The following is a 19,136-nucleotide window of genomic DNA, read 5'->3' on the forward strand; positions in this document are numbered from 1 at the left end:
TGCTAGAGATGTAGCTTGGACCATAGCCGTCTCCGGAAACCGTTGGAGACTGGTAGGACCCCAATGAGAAACCTAACCATAGACTTGTCTAACAGTTAAGTTTTTTTTTGGGATAAAACATTTGATTGATTTTGATAACAACCAAAAAGGAATACCATATATAAGAAATCTACATACGTCTACACATATCCACATCTTATGGTCCTTGTCTTATGGGACATTATCATGTACATGATCGTATTAGTAATACTCTAGGATATCACAAACCACCATCTACGTGACTGATCAGTCTCACCCATCTTCCCATTTTCCCCAGATTTTCTCCGCTTTCGTTGGGCAACCTCTCGCTGTGTAAATACTGTGTTCTAGAGCCACACACGTGTCCATATCAGCAGTCAATTCGTCTATGGTCGGGCATTCCGGGACGCCCCATTTTTGGGCGATATTGCGTTTCATTAGGCCCGCAGCTGTAGACAGAAATAGGCCTTCCCATTTATTCGCAATGTTCTCATCCGGGATGCCCAGGAGCAGTATCTTTGGGTCCAGTGTCATGGGGCGGGCGAGAGTTCCAGTTAGCCTATTACAACATTGACTCCAAAATAGTTTGATTCGGGGGCATTCCCATATGATGTGCATGAAGGTGCCTTCCTCGTCGTGGAACCGTAGACAATTTGGATTTGGAGCCCACTTCCAGCTATATAGTGCCGTGCTGGGGTAGTAGACCCTAAGGAGAATTTTTAGTTGTATTGGGCAGATTCTGGATGAAATCGCAATTTCTCGCTGATGCATTAATACTTGTATCCAGTCCTCAGGTGCTATGGTTCCTGATTCTCTCTCCCATTTCTCTTTGAGACTGAAAAACTCCGGGGTAGCAAAGGATGTCATAGCGTTATATAGGTTTGGTGGGAATGCTTGCCATCAATATGTTACGTTCCAAGGGGGTACATTCTGGTACAGTGGTGTTGGTTGGGGTGTGGGTAAAGTGTGTGTGGTGGTAGTGTTCAGTGTCTGGGAGCTGAAACCTGTGTTGCAGGGTTTCAAACGTTCCAATGTCCCCTTCATTGAGAACATCACTTACTTTAGCGATCCCCGTCTCTACTTACTTGAGTCACGTCTTGAGCTTGTCCAGTTCCGATAAACTACTATTGTGCCACAGGGGTTGCACCATGGAGACCCTGCATCCCCATCCAATAAAGGAATGTGCTTGTTTCCAGATCATGGTGATGTGTGCACTCATTGTTTGTGGTGGGGGTCTAGAGAGGGGTTGGTAGAGCAAGTGGACCGGTTCAATACCCTGAATATTGGATACTTCAGCTCTAATGTGTGGCAAATGCTGGTCTCCATGAAGTAGGTCGTTTACCACCGCTAACTGGCCACCCTAGTAATAGGTTTGGAGATGCGGTACCCCAATGCCACCTTCCCAGATCGATCTTTGCAACGTAGTGAGTGCAATTCGGTACTGCCCTCCCCCCCATATAAGTTCCCTAAGCAGGCTGTCAACCCGGTCGAACTCCAGGTCGGGGATCTTAAGTGGAGCATTTTGTAGCACATAAAATATCGGGGTAAAGTCATCATCTTGAAGAGGGCCGCTCGCACCATCAGTGTTAGCGGGAGGAGCTTCCAGTGTCGGACATCTAGGTGACGCGGTCTGTGATCGGATTTAGATTGTGGGTTATGTATTTTGAGAGATCCAGATTCCCAGATAGCAAAACCATAAATGTCTGTTTTGTACGGACTGTTTTGAGGAATGGAGTGAAGCCCACCTTTTACCGGGAAGTGAACCGATTTCCCCCAGTTGACCCTTAGCCTGCTACATTCTGTAAAGTGTGTTAGCATCCGTGTGACTATTGGGCAGATCCGGGATGGGTCGCGCAAGTATATTAATAAGTCGTCGGCGTATAGTGATACTTTATCTTCACTGCCGTCTGGCCATTTAAACCCTGACTATTCATTGCTTTGATGAAACCACAGAGCGAATGACTCAATCGCTAACGCAAATAGGAGGAGGGAAAGGGGACATCCCTGCTGTGTGCCTTTCCCAAGCGGGAACAATCCAGAGGGCCACCCATTCACTTTCACCTGCGCCTTCGGGCCTGTGTATAGCAGTTGCATCCAGCCTAAGAAGGCTTCACCGAATTCCATGTGTCGTATAGTTTCCCAAAGGCTATCCCATACGACCGAATCGAACGCCTTCTCAAAATCAATTGCAAGTAGGGCAAGTTGACCATCTATGACAGGGGTGCGCTCCAGCAGTAGATGGAGTCGTCGTATATTCATCCGCGTTGATTTGTGTGGCATAAAGCCACATTGGTCCGGGTGGATCAGTGAAAAGATGACTCGTTGCAATCTATTAGCAAGGAGTTTAGCAAGAATTTTGGCCTCTCCGTTAATCAACGAGATGGGTCTACATGAAGTGCACTGCTCAGGGGCTTTGTCAGGTTTAGGAATGACTACAATCGTAGCTTTACGCAGATCTTGTGGGAGGGTGCCTTCTTCTCTGGCACGGAGAAACATCTTATGAAGAGGGGTTGCAATTTTCTCACCCCCCAATATCCAGTAAAGAGCGGCGTAGAAGCGTTCAAAGGCTTCAGCCATTCCCTGGTCTGAGTGGATCCGTTCATTGTGCTAGTCTACAATTTCCCTGACCTGCCTTTGGGTCTCGTATCTCCGTTCCAACCAAGCCAGCATTTTACTAGCTTTGTCTCCATATTCATAGATCTAGGCCCTTGGTTCCCTATGTGCTTCTTTAACATTATTTGGTGTAATATTACGGAGATGCTCTTTGGCTTTGACAAGGGAGCGATGGGTCTCAGGGGTCGCATCAATAATGTATCTAGTTTCCCACTCCCCAACCCCTCTCTCAGCGTCTGTAGGTGTGCCTTCCTTTTATTGAATATCCAGCAGATCGCTACGCCTCTAATTACTGCCTTATATGCTTCCCATATCATCACCGGACAGTCGACCAATGTTGTATTAGTCTCAAAGTATTCATCAGTTTTCTCAACTAAATGGTCAACAGAGTCTGGGAAGCCGAGGTAATAGTTATTTAATCGCCATGTTGGGAGGGGGAGGAGTGTTACTAGGCCATTTAATGGCGAGTGGTCTGAAATGCCATGGGAGAGGAGTTCTGCGGTACGTACCCTAAGTGTGTCTGTGGTGGGGAGGAAAAAAATAGTGCAATCTAGATAGGAACGCCGCTAACCTAGTGGGAGTGTTTGAATTGCGGCCTCGAATATGAGTGCGATCTAGAGCATTACACATTACATCATTGAAGTCCCCCCATCCCCCTTAGAATCCAGGTGTCTGGTTGGTATTTTGCTACCAGGGTGGTGATGTCGTCCAGGAGTTCTTCTCCAAGCCCTGGTGGAGAATATATTGCAACAAAAGCCAGAGTTTCCCCCCACAGTGTGCCAAGCGAGATCGTATAGCGGCCTCTAGGGTCTAGTTCCACTGCGATTGGGGTGAATGGAATGCATTTATGTAGTAAAATCAAGGTGCCCCGAGATCCCATTGTGTACCCTGCATGAAATGCAGAAAGGTAATTCGTTCTTTGGAATAGTGTGCAGATCGAGCCTGCTAGATGTGTTTCGGTTAGAAGGGTGATATCGGGGAGTGCCTTTTCAGGAATTGGGTGATGAGACTCCTCTTAATACCCGAGCCCATTCCATTCATGTTCCAGGTGATTAGTTTGAGGAACTTTAGGTGGTCTACGGACTCCGGCTGGGTCGGTGTTGCAGCCATTTAATTCATATAGTGAGTAGTTGAGCACATCTGGGACATCATATGAATGTGCAATGGCGTAGGGTGAAGTGTGGTGGGTGTCTCTACCAGACAGATCATGTAGGCCTAAGAACATGCGATAATATGTAGGCAACATAAAACATTCCCCAATACTCCCCTCCCCCTCACTATACTCCACCCCAACTAAAGTACCTTTTGCTTGAACATTGCTGGCACTCGGAACTACAGCATCAGCGTTAACCTATGAACCGGCAAACAACAAAACTTTAGCTGATACTAATTATCCCAATAACTTGGTGTATCTCAGACCCGTAGGCTCAAGATATTGTTTGTTCCGTTGGGGGCGTGGGTGATGGTCCCCGTGGCCACACAGTGCTGGGATATTCTAGGTTGTTTAGGTTCTGGCCGTTCCGGCAAGTCGCTTTGTTCCAGTTCTGTCTCAACCACCCAAACAATGACGCGGGTATGCTAGGTATTTCATAGCGGACATCACTCCCCCTCTTCTCCTGGGGGTTCCTGAGCCAGTGGTTGCAGTTGTAGTGGTGGCGACCTTCGATCCGGAGGGTTTTGGGGGTTCCTGTTTCTATTGTTCTGAAGTGTGGACCAGTCCCCTTCTATATGTTGATCGGCCCATCACCATGCCTCTTTGGGGTCGTTAAAGTGGACCTTTGTGCCCTTGTGATATATTTTGGCTCGGGCAGGAAAGAGCAGACCATATTTGACGTTCAACATTTGCAGTTGTTTCTTGAGTTGATCAAATGATTGTCTGGCCCTCTGCACCTGCCTCGTATAATCCAGAAAGAAGGCAATTCTGGAACCATTGTGTGTTATTGTGCTCTTGGCACGTGCTCTCTGGAGAAGCGCATTGCGATCCCTGTAATTCAGGAGCTTAGCAATTCCTGTGCGTGGTGAGGGGAGTGGGGCGCCAGGCACTGGTCTACCTGTTGGCATACGATGTGGCCTTTCTATAGAGAAAAATTTGGAAAAGGTGTCCGGTTCAAACGGGTCAAGTCAGCCAAGAGCTCCGTGCTGGGGCCCTCGGCTTTCTCTGGTAGTCAGAGTATCCGAATGTCATTGCGCCTCAACCTCCCCTCTCCTTCATCCACTTTCTCTTCCATCGTTTTCAATCTTGTCTTGACACCGGTCAGTTGTTGCTGCAGTTCACGCATTCTGTCTTCTGCGCCAGAGATGCGTTGTTCTCCCTCCTCGGTGCGCGAGGTCAGTTTTTGTAGGTCATGGCAGCGGAGGGATACATCCATACTTATGCCATCCATTTTTTGTTCCATGGAGACTCAGGAGTCTGCGATAGCCGCCATAACATCTTTCAAAGACAGCATGTTTTCTACTTCCGTAATTGCATCTGGTAGGCCGTGGTTACCCTGCGTCTGCATCGTTGACTTTGTGTATTGATCAATCCTGCTTTGTGTGGAATGCTTTTTCACCTTGTTTGTGCCCCTATCTAGTGTCAATTCCTTGCAATCACCAGGCCAATTAGACTAGAGACGGTACTTATGAGCACATCGTCTCGGTCGCATCCGCGATTGACTATAAAGCAACAGCGTCGATGCTCCCTAGTGTGTGGGGTCTCCGCATCTTTGGTCAACCACCTCTCAGTTGGAACAATGGTTTTTCATAAGATGGTGCGCTTTCCCTTTCTCGAAAGTTCGGTGGTGTGGTTGGCTCGGACATCTACCTGGTTTTGCTCTAGTCAGGCAGACACAATTACTACCTCCAGTATGTTGCTTTGTTCATTCCTAATAGTTTGCCAGATATTCCACGTTCTCCCAGCGTCACATGAATACTCGGCCCCACCCCATTCTCCGAGTCTCTGCGTTGGTGTATGGAGAGGGTTATCACGGGTCTCGCCTGCGTCCTCTATTCTTTCTTCTGTTGGCCAATGAGCACTGCCTCCGGCGCACCGAAGAGAGATGTATGTGATCGATTGCACTGGTGTAGGTCACTTCAGTTACCCAGAGTCACCGCTATGTGTAACAACAAGTGGGGCATTATCCTTTAGGAGCTAGGGCTGGTTCCTCAGTGGGGCGTGCGGTGGGTCACCGCTGCGTACCAAACTCACAAAACACTGTTCGTACCTATTTCGTGATGCCTCTCAGGTTTCCCCCTTTGTTATTTCAGGTTAACAGCTGTGTGGAGGGTGGTGGCGGTGGAAGGCGGTGAATAATTGTCTCTCAACTGGGGAATAGTACTCTCCGAGAAAAGAATGTAGTGTGATCCGCGTGGAGGCTTATCAATGACAGTCACACTTGTTTTCCCTCACAGCATTTCATGTCCCACGTTGGTATTCCGATGCTGCTTTCCTGCGTTTGCCGCTATCCTCTGGTTAGTGTTAAGTGTTGTGTGTACAAGTCTCGTGGGATCTTGCTGCTAAATATTATCTGTAAAGCGAGTGTTGTTTGAGGCTGTATGTTACACATATACACAGCATTCATACACGGGCATTTCGTTGTTCTTTCAGCAGCGTATCCCTGTGATTCGTACCGGTGCCCAGGTCCCAATCCTCTTGCAGGGTACCTAAGGCCTCATGCGCCTAACTTGTCTGTTGGGGTCTGAGATGATGTTGCGGTCTGTATGGGGCATGTGGTGTGTTGGTAGCTGGATCCGTGTTACTCTCAAGGGTGTCTTTCATTTATGGGTAGATGGGTCCCAGCAAGCGACGAGTAGATTACCGACGAGCAGACCTCAATCTACTGCCCAGAGCGTCGTCCAGAGAGTCAGCAGCACGGAGCGATCCTCCTCGTTATACCTTCTAGCGGCGCAGCAGTCAGTTTAAATGGCGTTGGGCATGCACCTCAATGGCCTCCTCACAACGATCTCCGTTGCCGTGGGTTCTCCGCCACGGCGTCGGTAGCCGTGCCTCCTCGCCGTCATGCTGCATCTGAGCCGGTCTCGTGGGACATACAACGGTCTCCAGTCTGCTGTGAAGTTCTTCGCTGGCTGCCCCGGCAACGTCTCTGCTTCCCTCCGTGTAAGCGGGGATGCAGTATCAGGGCCCACTGGCGATGCGCAAGACCTTTCAGGCTATGGGTGCGTGTCTGCAGTTTAACACTGTCATTAATGCGCTGGGGACTCGGGCTCCCGCAAGCCCCTCCAGCACCTGTCCTCTGCTAGATGACCGAACTCTCTGCATTCGTCTCAATCAGCACCGGAGGCCGCTGGACCGTAGCTGTCAGGATCTCTGTGCAGCCATTTTGTTTGCCTGCCTGATCACGTCTCCGAAATTTCCAAGTGCCTCTAACTTCGTCTAGCGGGTGTGGTTTTCTCCCCAATTTCGACCGCACGTGCCTCAGGACTTCGTATTACCAATAAAGTTATTTTGGCAATGACAGGATCGAATAATCGGGCCGGATGAACAGGATATGAGCTGCGGCTGTGGGAGCAGAGAGAGGTCACGTCTTCATCTCGCTGCTGGCCACGCCCCCTGTCCAACAGTTATGTTGATGGAATGTACATTGCTTCAGACATGCACAATGAAATCCTGATATTCTCTACATTCTCCAGAAAATGTATAAATACAAATTCTACTGTCTCAGTTGACCAACACTACTGTTTGTTTCTTAATGAGAGCTTCAACCTAAACGTCTAGCTCTTTAATATTTTGGGTTGCCATTGACATGGCTGGATTCATAGATATCAAGTCCTGCCACTGTTCAGGTCCTCAGTCTAGAAACTGATGGCGATGCAGCCTGTCTGGTTCCTTATTTTCTAGTTTTGCCCCATCTCTGTATCACTGACGAAAGGAATGGCCTTTCGCTGAAGACACTTTGCCCTAGTTACCATAGAGTTAAAGACAGAGAACCCATGTGGGAAAAGCTCTCCTATCATAAAAACACCATAGGAACATCTGGAGTGAAGCAGGAGTCTAAGGTGAAAATAAATGCTCAGGCAGAGAGTGTGCCATCATTTCACCCCTGTTAGGGAGAATTCTCTGTTTAGGCTGAATTTCCTAACCTAGCGAGTCCCCCAGCAGCTTTGCTGGATTTTTGGGGTTTATTGTTTTCTCCTGCCAAGAGTGAGACTCTTTTACCCTCACTCTTGGGCATGATTTGAGTATGTTTCTTTGACTCTAGATGTGTTTAATGGACTATGGGGTCTTTTACTCCATAGGGCTTCATGCGTTTTTGTGATGTGTGTTACACAGCACCCTCAGTGCAGTAACACAGGGGTGTCATAGTGACACCCCAATATAGACTCCATACCCTGGGACTGACTACTGTCTCCCAGGGCATGTAAAGTCACCATTGACTTGTCTCAAATTCTGAACAGAACCAGTACAAACCATCATATTGTGGACATACTGGCCCGGGGTCTGTTAGTCGAGGGGGCACGTCTCCGTCCCCCCTGATCGAGTTTTGGCTGGTGGCAGTGGACACTACTTTTTATATTCGACCGCGAATATATCTCAATGGGATTTCCCATTGTTCGAGGCTACCAACTTTAATTATTTAAATCCTATAGCCTCGAACATACCGCCGGTTTATTTATTTAATAATAATTCTCCGGTTGGTATTTTTTGCCAGAACTCAGTTCTAAAATGGCGTTTGTGTTCGCTTCTGTGACTCCAACCCAAGTTGAGCCCTTTGTTCCACTTTTGGCGGGCTTCTCCACAGAAGCCCTCCAAAGTGGTGCCACTCTGTCTGGGGTACTTAGGAGGGGTGGAGGGGGATTTAGGCACCCTGGACTGAGTTGCCTAGGCAACTCAAGTCGCACTCCGCCCTGATTGGCCCAAGTGATGAGCCGGCCGGCTCACCACTTAGCATGTTTGAGTGACAGCTAGGCTGAGTGAATGGGGGTTTTCTGCATAAAAGCAGGGCTTTGGGGACTGGAACTTTAGAATTCGCCACAGGACCTAAGAATCCGACGAGGGAGAAGCTGAGCCGACCTGCTACGACGACACCACTGGTGGAGCCCTGCGGAACCGTCTCACCACTTTTCCCAACGACAGAGGAGATCTCCAGCCCGGAGAGTCTTCTTCCTTCGACTGGTGGGGATAACCAGCCTGCTTCCTTTTTCGCTTCCTGGAGCATCTCGTGGCCGCCTTGCCTGTGCCAAGCACCCCGGCAACCGGGATACCACGTTGTACCACTACCATGAATCAAAGGGTAGTACCTTTAACCGGAAAACTCTGCGGCTGGATTCTTCCCTGGCAGTGCAACGACCTTCATCTTTCCTCCACGTCGAGATCTTCTCTTCCTCTGGACGACGTCGCGACTTGCACCCGCTGCCAGGAACAACTGCCCCCGCTGGAGGATCCTTTCCACATAAGGTACCGTGTTCCGCCTGGCTTCCCTTGCAACCGACTGTACGGGGTAGATTTAGCCCCCGGCTTTCGACCCTGGGTTAGCCTGGGACACCCTGGCTAAACTTTTCTGAGCCTAACTAAAACCTTTCTGAACTCCCTGCAAGACATTTTAAGCCTGTTGTCATTGTGTGATCTTGGGTGCATTTGTGCCCTGCTCTCTCAAAGAGTGGGCCCGGCCTATGGACTTTGGCTCACAAGTAACTTTTGACTTTCCTGCCTTGCTTAAGAGTTCCTAAGTATTAGTGTGGTGTATTTTCCTACATTCTGCCTTTTTCCCCTCCCTTTTTCGTTAACTTATTGGAGTGCCATCTATAGTTAAGCGCTCACCTCTATCTGGAAATAAGTGGTGTAACCTAAGGCGTGTCTGATAAAGAATAAGGGATGTATATATAATAATAGTAACTGTGTTTAGAGTGATTTACAATAATAGTGCTGGTGTGTTTCAATAAGTGTGTTTTTAAATAAATAATTATATACCTTGATACCAAAGCTCTGGTCAGTGTTTGCTTGTGCTATTGTGTCTGAGTGCCTATTGTGTATACTTTACATACTGCCTAACTCTTCTTGAGGGAAGTCTGACTGCTCAGCCACAGCTACCAGGTAAATCTGGGTGGTACAGACTGCTACCAAGTGGGTTTACTGCCAACACCTGTAGTCCTAAACCTTTTGCAGTGGTCCCCAAGGGAACTGCACAGGTTTCTGCCTAACAACCCCCAGCAGCTACTGTTAAGTAATTTTGTGGGTGACTACTTGCGATTAAACAACGATCTCTTTTTCAATGTTCTCCCAGAACTACTTTTCTGTTATACCATTTTCTAGGCGTAAAACAGATATTTTAAGGTAATTCACACATAGAAGTAGATATAAATTGGCTCTTTAAGCAAAAGTAAATAGTCCACTGAGACAAGTGGATTGAAAGAAGAACACTTCAGAGAGAGAGATATATATATATATATATATATATATATATATATATATATATATATATATATATATATATATATATATATATATATATATATATATATATATATATATATTGTGGGATGCAGAACCTGTGTATTCCAAACTTTTTGGGAACCCAGAGAGAGAAGTAGTACCGCAGAGCCTGAGAGGAGAATTATTGGTGGTGCCATGACCCCAAGAGAACCAGGGAGGGCGGTCAGCCTGCACAACGATGCTGAGACCTTCTGAGGGAAGCCGCTACTAGCAATGCGGCTCCCTTGTGAGATATCAAGGAAAGCCGAAGTGCTACGACCGGAAATGAGGGACGCCGAGGAGGACAGCTCACAAGTGCAGAGAAGAGATCGAACCAATGCCAGATCCGGAAAAGTCCTAAGACCATTTCCTTAGCAGAATGAAGGTAACGGGAGACCAGGGAGGCATGGGAAGAATAATGAAGAGTATACTACAGAGCAAATAACTAATCTCAGTACAAATAAGAAAGAAGTTACTATATTGGAACTGTGATTAAACAATGAGGAACCCATAATGCTCATTGAAGGAGAGTTGAATGCAAGTGAATTATCATTGTTAAATGTAAAACTGTGACAGTTTGGTGAAAAGAACAAGACTGTCCCCTGGAGGGGATGAAAGTAGAAATATAATTCACTTATTAAACGTGAACTCTGCTTATACACAGAAAGAAAGAATAACGTTCTCAAAGGGCGAGGTGAATGAAAGAGAGACACAGAACTCCTCAAAGGAGGGGATGAACCAGGGAATATATTCCTATCCTGGAAAAAAAGAAAAACATGTGAGCCGCACAAAGTAAGAGTGTGAGAAAGAGACAGCATCAGAACTTAAAGGTCCACATAGCCTATAAAAGCAAACAAGTTGAACAAAGCAAAGACTTGCCTGAACTTGAATACAAATTGTCTAATATGAGAATGGAATTATCTGAACTGATAGAGTTGCCAAAGAAATAGCATATACCAAAAATATAAGTGCTGGAAGCACAGAGCAGGAGAAGGGAGTCATTTGCCTGCCTTTATTTTGTTGATAGTTATAGGGTCAGATATTAATACTTTCTTTCTGGACATTGAGACAATGACTGACAAGCAGCTTAGTAATTCTTTAGGTAGGCAACACCCCATAGTCGTAGGGATAGCTAGGCCTTTCTGACTTTTATTTAATAAAACCTTACGTAACGTGTCCTCAAAGAGTCCGTGTCCTTCTTCTGACCCGTCACACAAAGTAAAAAGAAGACACTCTGAAAATAAACTAATAACATCATAAACAGTAAAGTTAAAGATTCTAAGTTCAAACCACAAACAGAAACCTAAAAATATAAAGAAAGCAAGCAAACTAGAAAATAGTGCAAAAAACATCCAAAACAAACTGAAATCTCAAAATGAATGACCTGCCCACTCCCCACCTTTATCTCTGTCGCTTGGTTGCTCCCTTTCTCTCAACAGGTAACTGAGGACGGGCCAGCTCTCATCCCTGCTCCAGTCTGAATACACCTCGGAGACACCAGAATTCAGATTGCCTCGAAATTCACAACGACTTACAAGATAAGGCAGTCGAATTGGCAAATTGCAGGGCCCCCACAGGTCTCCCTTGGATATCCTACAATCGATTTTAAGCAGGTGCTCCCAGTCCTAGTGAAAAACCTAAACACATATCTGGAAATGCTTTGTTATATAGCGTGTTCTGTGAGATGAGTTCTAGCTATTACTGGGAAGGCCTGATTTTGGAAAGTCCTTTCAAATCAACAGTACATAATACTTTTATGTTATCCCTGTTTAATATAATTGCTGATGAATGGAGTGATCATGAATGCATTGTAAGATTGTATGGTTAAGGTATATGTTAAAGTTCAGTTCTGATTGGCGTTACAAAGTCGGGGAGCCCCAGTGACTGCAAGTAAAGAATTAGCAATGAAGATGATTTCAGAAATTCCTAAGTACCATCCAAGTACAAGCTTGCTCTTCCCTGGCCAGGTCAGACTAAAAATGAAATCTGACAACTCCTTAGTAAGACATCACTCTGTACTCATGGCCTGTTGTACTTGAGGATATAGCTCACTTTGTACTCTAACATCTGAAATCTACTTCAGCACCACTGTTTTCATGAAATTAGATTAGGCCTTCACCATGCGTAATGGGTGACAATCCTCCTTGATAAACCTCAATTGATTGCGCACCAATGGGACACTGGCTCCCATCTTCCAAGTGGATGCTGCAAGCACATTTCACATAGGTTGTTCAGACTGTCATCATGAAATATTACAAAATAAAAATCCCAATATTTATTTCTCCCTGTCTAAAGTATACAAATGCAGGGTTTTGTGTGTAGTAAGATATTTGTTTTGTTATTTGTTATAATAGTTGTATATGTGATTGTTATGAATAAGGCATTCAAGTGAGTATTGACACGTAAACATGTTTTTGTGATCAGTCCATAGAAGAGAAAGTTGCTATGGCTCAGGAGGATTTGGTGTCAAGTAGAAATGAAATCAGTAATCTTAAAAAGGTCATTCAAGAACTGAAGGAGAGAAATGTTAACCTGGATCATGAATTAACAAATAAAGACCAGAAACTTCAGGAGAAAGAGAAAACACTGAATGCACTACAGAAAGGGAAGGTAATGTACTCTCCGTGATTACTTTAATTTTAAATGTAAGCAAATGTGAGAACAGTGTAAGACTAATATAGAATGCATTGTCAACCTACCTTGCTTTTACTGCCTATGTTTCTCACGTTCCTATCCGTTTACTTGTTCACTGTGATAGCACTGGTGACTTTCTCCCTATTTTTTAAAGAACCAGAAGTGTTTTAACCTGGGTTGGAAATGTGTGTACTATTGCATTATTATAATTATAGGTCTGTTTACATTGGTTTGCTGAAGATTAAATGGGGCAAATTGCTTTTGGCCTGACTGTATTACTTATGGAATAAAATATGTAGTAAACAAATAGTGCCGAGGTAGAATGATGCATTTCCAAATCTCCTTCATCCCAGCGGCCCCCAGACAGTTTCTCTTTCAGTGTAGCCTTCCCACATGAAGGTGTGTAATTCTTGGGAATTGTATACATTTCCAAAAAAAGACTGATAAACTAAAGTTAGCGATACCCACGCTGTCGTCCACCAAAAGATCCAAAAGTGCAGAATGACTGTGCTATCAGATCTGACACTTGTGGTAATTTCAGTAACCTGGGCCCACCTTCTCTTCTGAAGGCAGCAGCTTTTGTGCAGTTGGGGGATGATGAGCCAATATTTTGGTTAATTTCCGGTTTTCTATTAATGTGTTTGCAAAAAGGGGGTGCCTGGCATTTCCCTGTTCTCTCCGGGTATCAATACATCATAAGCACAAAATGGAGCAGTCTGGGGTTTGGATACATATAGACCCATTCAACTTTTCTTTATATGGCTTATAGTAAATGTATTCTATTTTATACACAATTTGTGTCAGAGGTTCAGTGATTGAAATCAATACGTTGATAACATAAAACAAAACATTCTCACACAGGAGTAATAGTGCAGTACATTACATGTGTAAACAATTCTAAATAAAAAAAGGAGTGTATTTCTACAACTGTATAGCCCTCACACTTAACTAGGGCTATCTAAATCTGACTACCTAACTGACTAGTCACATAATCCAGCAGGGTTTCACTCTGTGGAATAATATCACAGAGGGTGATGTGTTTAAGCACTGCTACTGTGTGCATTAATACTGTTCGGTGGCATATAACACCTACAAATTTTCTTACAGCATAAATACGGATTTCAGTTCGTTGCAGGGACTCCATTCGATAGTCACTTGTGCTAGAAAAACATGAAATGCTCTAATAATTTCTACTTTAGTGTTTCCACATTTTATCTGAAAGTTTATTCCCAAAAATGATTTGCTGCTTTCACGCAGTCCTGCATAAGGCAAATGCTCGTAAAGATGTGTAGTGCTGGCGGCATGTGTGTAAGTTTAATAAGTATATGGATAGATAAGTTTAAAGACAGCCTCTCCAAGAAACTTTTTGAAAATGGAGAAAGGTCTGTCGTGGTTCAAGCAATACTATCTCAGAACAGTGGCAGTTAAGTAAATGTACGAGGCAGAGTTGTCCATGGTCACCTATGCTATTCATAATGGCCTTGGAACCACTAGCGGGATATTTACGGAAAGAATATTGCGAAGTGGGCATCAGAACGCATGGCAGCAACCACCTGATCGGTATCCGGTAATATTATCCCCATATATATGGTCGCCGTAAATAATATCGCCGGGAAAAGGTTGTGGCGATATTATATGGGTTCAATGTTTCATGCAATAATGTCACCACAAAAAATGGCCATTTTTCGGCGATATTTTTGCATGGCGAGATTTTTGTGGCGACATTATTACATGGAACCACCTGATCTCCCTATAAGCGGACAATATGCTCCTTTACCTACAACACCCAGAGACCAATTTGCAATATATACTGGATGTATTTGAGCACTACGCTGACCTGTCCCGTATTACAATTAATGCACAGAAGTCGTGCCTGTTCCCCTTAGCGGGATACAAAGGGACGCCCCGAAGTGCGTTACCAGAGTTACCGATTTAAATAGGAAGTGGACACATTTAGATACTTAGGAGTAGATATTTTTGCACGACCCTAAAACGGAACACAAACAAAACATGCTAAAGGGGGTGATCACAATCGAGAAATCCATGACGTTCTGGTTAGAGCTGCCGCTTTCCTTAATGGGAAGGGCTGCGCTGTTGAAGATGGTGGTGCTTCCGAGGCTGCTCCATTATTTTACCAACGTTCCGTACAATATACCCAAAGCCTTTTTTAGGACCTTTAATACAACCTGTCAGAGCTTTCTATTGCACAATTTAAGTTGCAGAATGATGTTGGAGAAATTACAGAGACCACATGAACAGGGAGGGCTAAAGGTGCCGGATTTCGAGGCTTATTTCGTGGCGAGCCAACTTCAATTTGTTGGAAATTGGTTGTCAGATGAACAGACTCAAGACACTGAGTTGCTACAACCGATATGCACCCCATTCTTTGTGAAGGAGGTGGTGTGGACCACAACGACATGAGATCCCAGAGCCCCATTGCTGTTGAAGCTTGGCAAGACAATGTGGCATACAGCTTGTTGTTTTCTGAATAAAGTACTACCCCTATCCCCCCAGATCCCACTGGTGACAGTAAAGAGTGACGATGTGCAGCTCAGATTGAACGTGAGGAAGTACTGGGAGCCCAGAGGGATGGCAACAATAGGCAATGTATTACTCGAGGGGGGGGGCAATGTCCTTTGGTGAAGTCTCTTCAGAAACAGGGGTACAGGAAGGGCAATACCTAATGTATCCCCCTCTCCTACATATATTAAAGTTAAAATGGCTGAGATTAGACAGGGTATTGGTGGAAGATGAAATGATTGAAACACTTTGACATCTCAGAAGGGGGAGATCCAGTATAAAGACTGAGTTATTGATGGTAAGGCTGGACGAGGAATTAGCACAGATGAGATGCAGCTGGGAAGAAGACTTGCAGGAGCAGTTATCTGACAGGGTTTGGAGTAGAGCTATGGGATACCATAAAGTGTCCAGAAATGCAAAGTTAAAGCTAATCCAATGATTTTACTCACAGAGCATATCTAATCCTGAGGAAAATTGCCAAATTCATCAAAGCATCAGAACAATTTTGGCTGAAATGTGGCCTGATTGATGTAGACCTGGTGCACGTGTTCTGGGCCTGCACGAAGATTCACCAATTTTGGGAAGCAGTAGCTCAGACCCTGGCTAAGGTTGGGTTGTCAATAGATTCTGGTTCCCCCACGGCATGCTTGCTAAGAATCTTTTCAAGACCAAAGCATGCGAGACGTGTTAGTAAGTTAAAAGACCTAGCATACATTTTGGCGAAGCGCAGGATACAAATGCGGTGGAAAGCACCCATCGGTCGAGTAGTAGGTGTGTGGTTGAGAGATCTCCAGAAATGGTCATTGGCAGAAACCGCGGTATGGCATGAAGCATCCCGTCGGCAGCTAGAGGGCCAGAATGTAGATTTAGAGGCCTGGAAAAATATTTTTCAGGAACTGATGGCCCCAATGCTGGACGACACCCAGACTCGGGCACATGTACCAACACAAACGGCGGAGTAGAAACATTGAGACACGTCGGGCACAGTCAGATGCATAGCATAGGTAGACACTAAGACACTATGTAATAAGTGCAATAGGCTGGGGAGTGGGTTTGGGAGGGGGGTGGATAAGGTTTGAACAGACGTGAATGGCACATCATCATTTGATGTTATTTACTAAAGCCTGTAAATTATTTTGTTGAAAACAAATAAAAATGTTTTCTTTTTTCTAAAGTCATTGGAGTTTGGGTATATTTGACCTAATCACATTTGATTGAATTTATTTGACCTTTTTTCTGGTCTAAAATGCAGGGGGAAGACCCCCCCACCCCAACTTCCCCTCAACCTAATCTATACCATTACCCACCCCCATATATATATTTAATTCAATTTGACAGGAAAAAGGTCAAAAAAATGTGATCACATGTTTTTAGGTCAATTATGCTAATACCGTCTGTCGTACGTGCTTGTTAGATCTATATATTTTAATGGTTAGTGGAGAAGTGAGGGCTAGATAAAACAGCCTCTCCATCTGATATTTGCCTGTGCCTAATAGTAATGCAAATGTTCATATAGTAAAACCCTGTTTTCACCAGGTGCTGTGCCCTCTGCCTGTATTGCGAGGCAGCAAGCCTCTCTGCACTTACTTCTATCTTTTGTATAATGCGGTCTGGTGCCCCCAGTGGAACAATATCAAATTGAAGTATGATCCTGCCATGGTGTGCCAAATAAAAGGCCTATACTAGGAAAAACCTATTGCCAATCCTTACAACTAATACAAAAGGGTGTGGGATAAGATTCACAAGAAACAAAGAAATGTTCACAAATAATAAGTGTGGATGTGGTACCCCGGGGGGTGGGGTCTCCCTTCCCCACGTTTTGAGCACGGGACAAGGGGGGATTCCTGAGCACAGCACACGCTCAAGCTTTCCCAGCGCAAGATGACAGTTCTATTTCCAGCTATCAGGACCTTTGTGGTGAAGTCTCTTTTCTACAAAAAATCTTTTGTCTCCGAGGACCTGATATGTTCAAAATAACAAGCAAAAAGTGCCTTTCCAAATGTACTTTGGGTGATGCCTTTTCACCCCCTGGATTTCCCTCTTCCGGGTTCAAACCCTTCTTGAATATTAGCCTCCCTCTTCCGGGGTCACTATGGCTTTCCAAATCAATTTCTGTTATGGCATTCACAAATCTTAAGGTCTTTTTTAAACAGTTCACCATGGACATTCCTCTGTCAGGTTCACTTTTGTCAACAGACTGTTCATTGGGACTTTAGGCTTCGCCCCTCTTAATTGGCATCCTTCCGTCGGGTTCACACTTGCCATTTCACAATTCCTTTTACTTTCTTATCATGCAGGATACACTTCCCTTCAATTCTCAATGGTTTGTCGGTCAAAGACTTTTGACTGTATGGGGATTTTGCTAGACCCCTGTATGACTACTTTGACCTTTTCCTCGCGCCTCTTCTAGGGCCTTCTGATATCAGTAGTTTTATTCAACGCGGGATCAACCAGCGTGTCTCGAGTGAGCACCCAAATGGTGCCGGAACCCTCACAGCTGGTTTTCCCTTAACAGTTCTACAGTTCTTTGAACTTTCCTCAATGTGCCACTTTGCGACTTTCACTCAACACAGTTTGTTTTCTTCTTATTGGTTCTCCCCTCGACTCATTGAACCACTTGGCTTTCCTTGTATCTGTAATCAAGGACGGGACCACGGTAGCAGGCATCTTTCTCTGTCATGCTTATCAGCGTAGGCATGCTCCATGTACTCTTGACATCTGCTGTAACACACTCTGGCTATTGCTCAGTCTTACGGGTCCTTCCACGGAGGCTTTGCGGGTATTAGTCGGAAAGGGCAAGGTCGTTTCTCTCCTTGTCACCCTTTCGGATCGCTGTGCCTTTCTCCTCCTCTTGAACAGCTGTGTCTGGATAGCTTTGTCATCTTGCTGTCTGCCTTGCTTGTATTGTGCTCTCGTGCTCCACCTTTTATCCCTGTGAGGAAGGGAAAGGGCCATCGGGTGTGTGTGATTCTGGTCAATTGCCCTACCCTTGTGTTGGGGCATGTCAGGAAAACAGCTCTGATGTTAGTCCGTCATCCTTCGTGGTATGTAAAAGTGTTCCTGCCAGAAAAGGGGTGAGGGGTACAGTGTTTGAGTATCCTATGTGTTCGGCCGGGGAAAAGTTGTTAGAAGAAGGGGGATACCACCTCTAAGCCATCGTTGTCCCACTTCCATTCCCCGAGGACCCCTATCCAGGTGATCCTCCCTCACTGGTCAACCCCCAGGAACTGGATCTAATAGCGATGGCTGTGTCCTTACCACCCGGGGACTCATCAGGGAGACACCTTCAGGTTTCTCACATACCCTTCCTCCATGCGATGTAGCCACATTTGTTTCACAGGAGAACCGGGAAAGAAAATCTACATTTCCCTGGTCTTTTACTTTGTGGTGTTCCATAGGGAAACAATAGGGTTGTAGGTCTGGAAACTGCTTGACCCGATGGTTGGAGTCTTTGCCTTGGCTAATCCAAACTAGGCGTGAGTTATCTGTAACAAGTGTGAACTTTCATCCTAATAGGTAGTATCTAAAATGCATTATGGCCCACTTGATGGCCAGGGCCTCCAGTTCGAACACGGACACATTTTTTTTTATGTGGGAGCAGCCTTCGACTAGTGAATAAAATGGAGTGTTCCAATCAATCGTAAATCTGGGACAGTATTGCTCCTAACCCTGTAAAGATTGCATCCATCTGTAATGCAAATTGTTTAGAGAAGTAGACTACCTTTTCGGATTGGGTTCCGGCACAGAGTCTGTTTCAGGGTGTTATAACATCTCATCCTCGTCATTCCAATGAAGTTTCAGGGGTTCGGCATTCTTAATTTTATCTGTTAGCTGGGCTATTTTATCCGAAAAGTTGTTGATAAACCTACGGTAATATCCTATTGACCTGGGAAAAGCTCTAAGATCTCTTTTGGTCTTGGGTGTTGGTGTATTTAAGATGGCA

At 45.2% G+C, this 19,136-nt stretch overlaps 1 protein-coding gene across 4 annotated transcripts in view; it reads left to right on the top strand.

Annotated features, from left to right (window-relative positions):
* The window catches only part of EEA1 (early endosome antigen 1), a 1,786,886-nt gene that overhangs the window by 1,203,217 nt on the left and 564,533 nt on the right, over positions 1–19,136 (top strand). For all 4 annotated transcript variants that reach the window (XM_069629072.1, XM_069629073.1, XM_069629075.1 and 1 more), the window contains one exon: positions 12,464–12,649. In XM_069629072.1, the coding sequence (XP_069485173.1) occupies positions 12,464–12,649 (186 nt within the window). The remainder of the gene's footprint in view (positions 1–12,463; positions 12,650–19,136) is intronic.

Source organism: Ambystoma mexicanum, chromosome 12, assembly GCF_040938575.1.
Source record: "Ambystoma mexicanum isolate Mex_15411 chromosome 12, UKY_AmexF1_1, whole genome shotgun sequence".
NCBI classification, from domain to species: Eukaryota; Metazoa; Chordata; class Amphibia; order Caudata; family Ambystomatidae; genus Ambystoma; species Ambystoma mexicanum.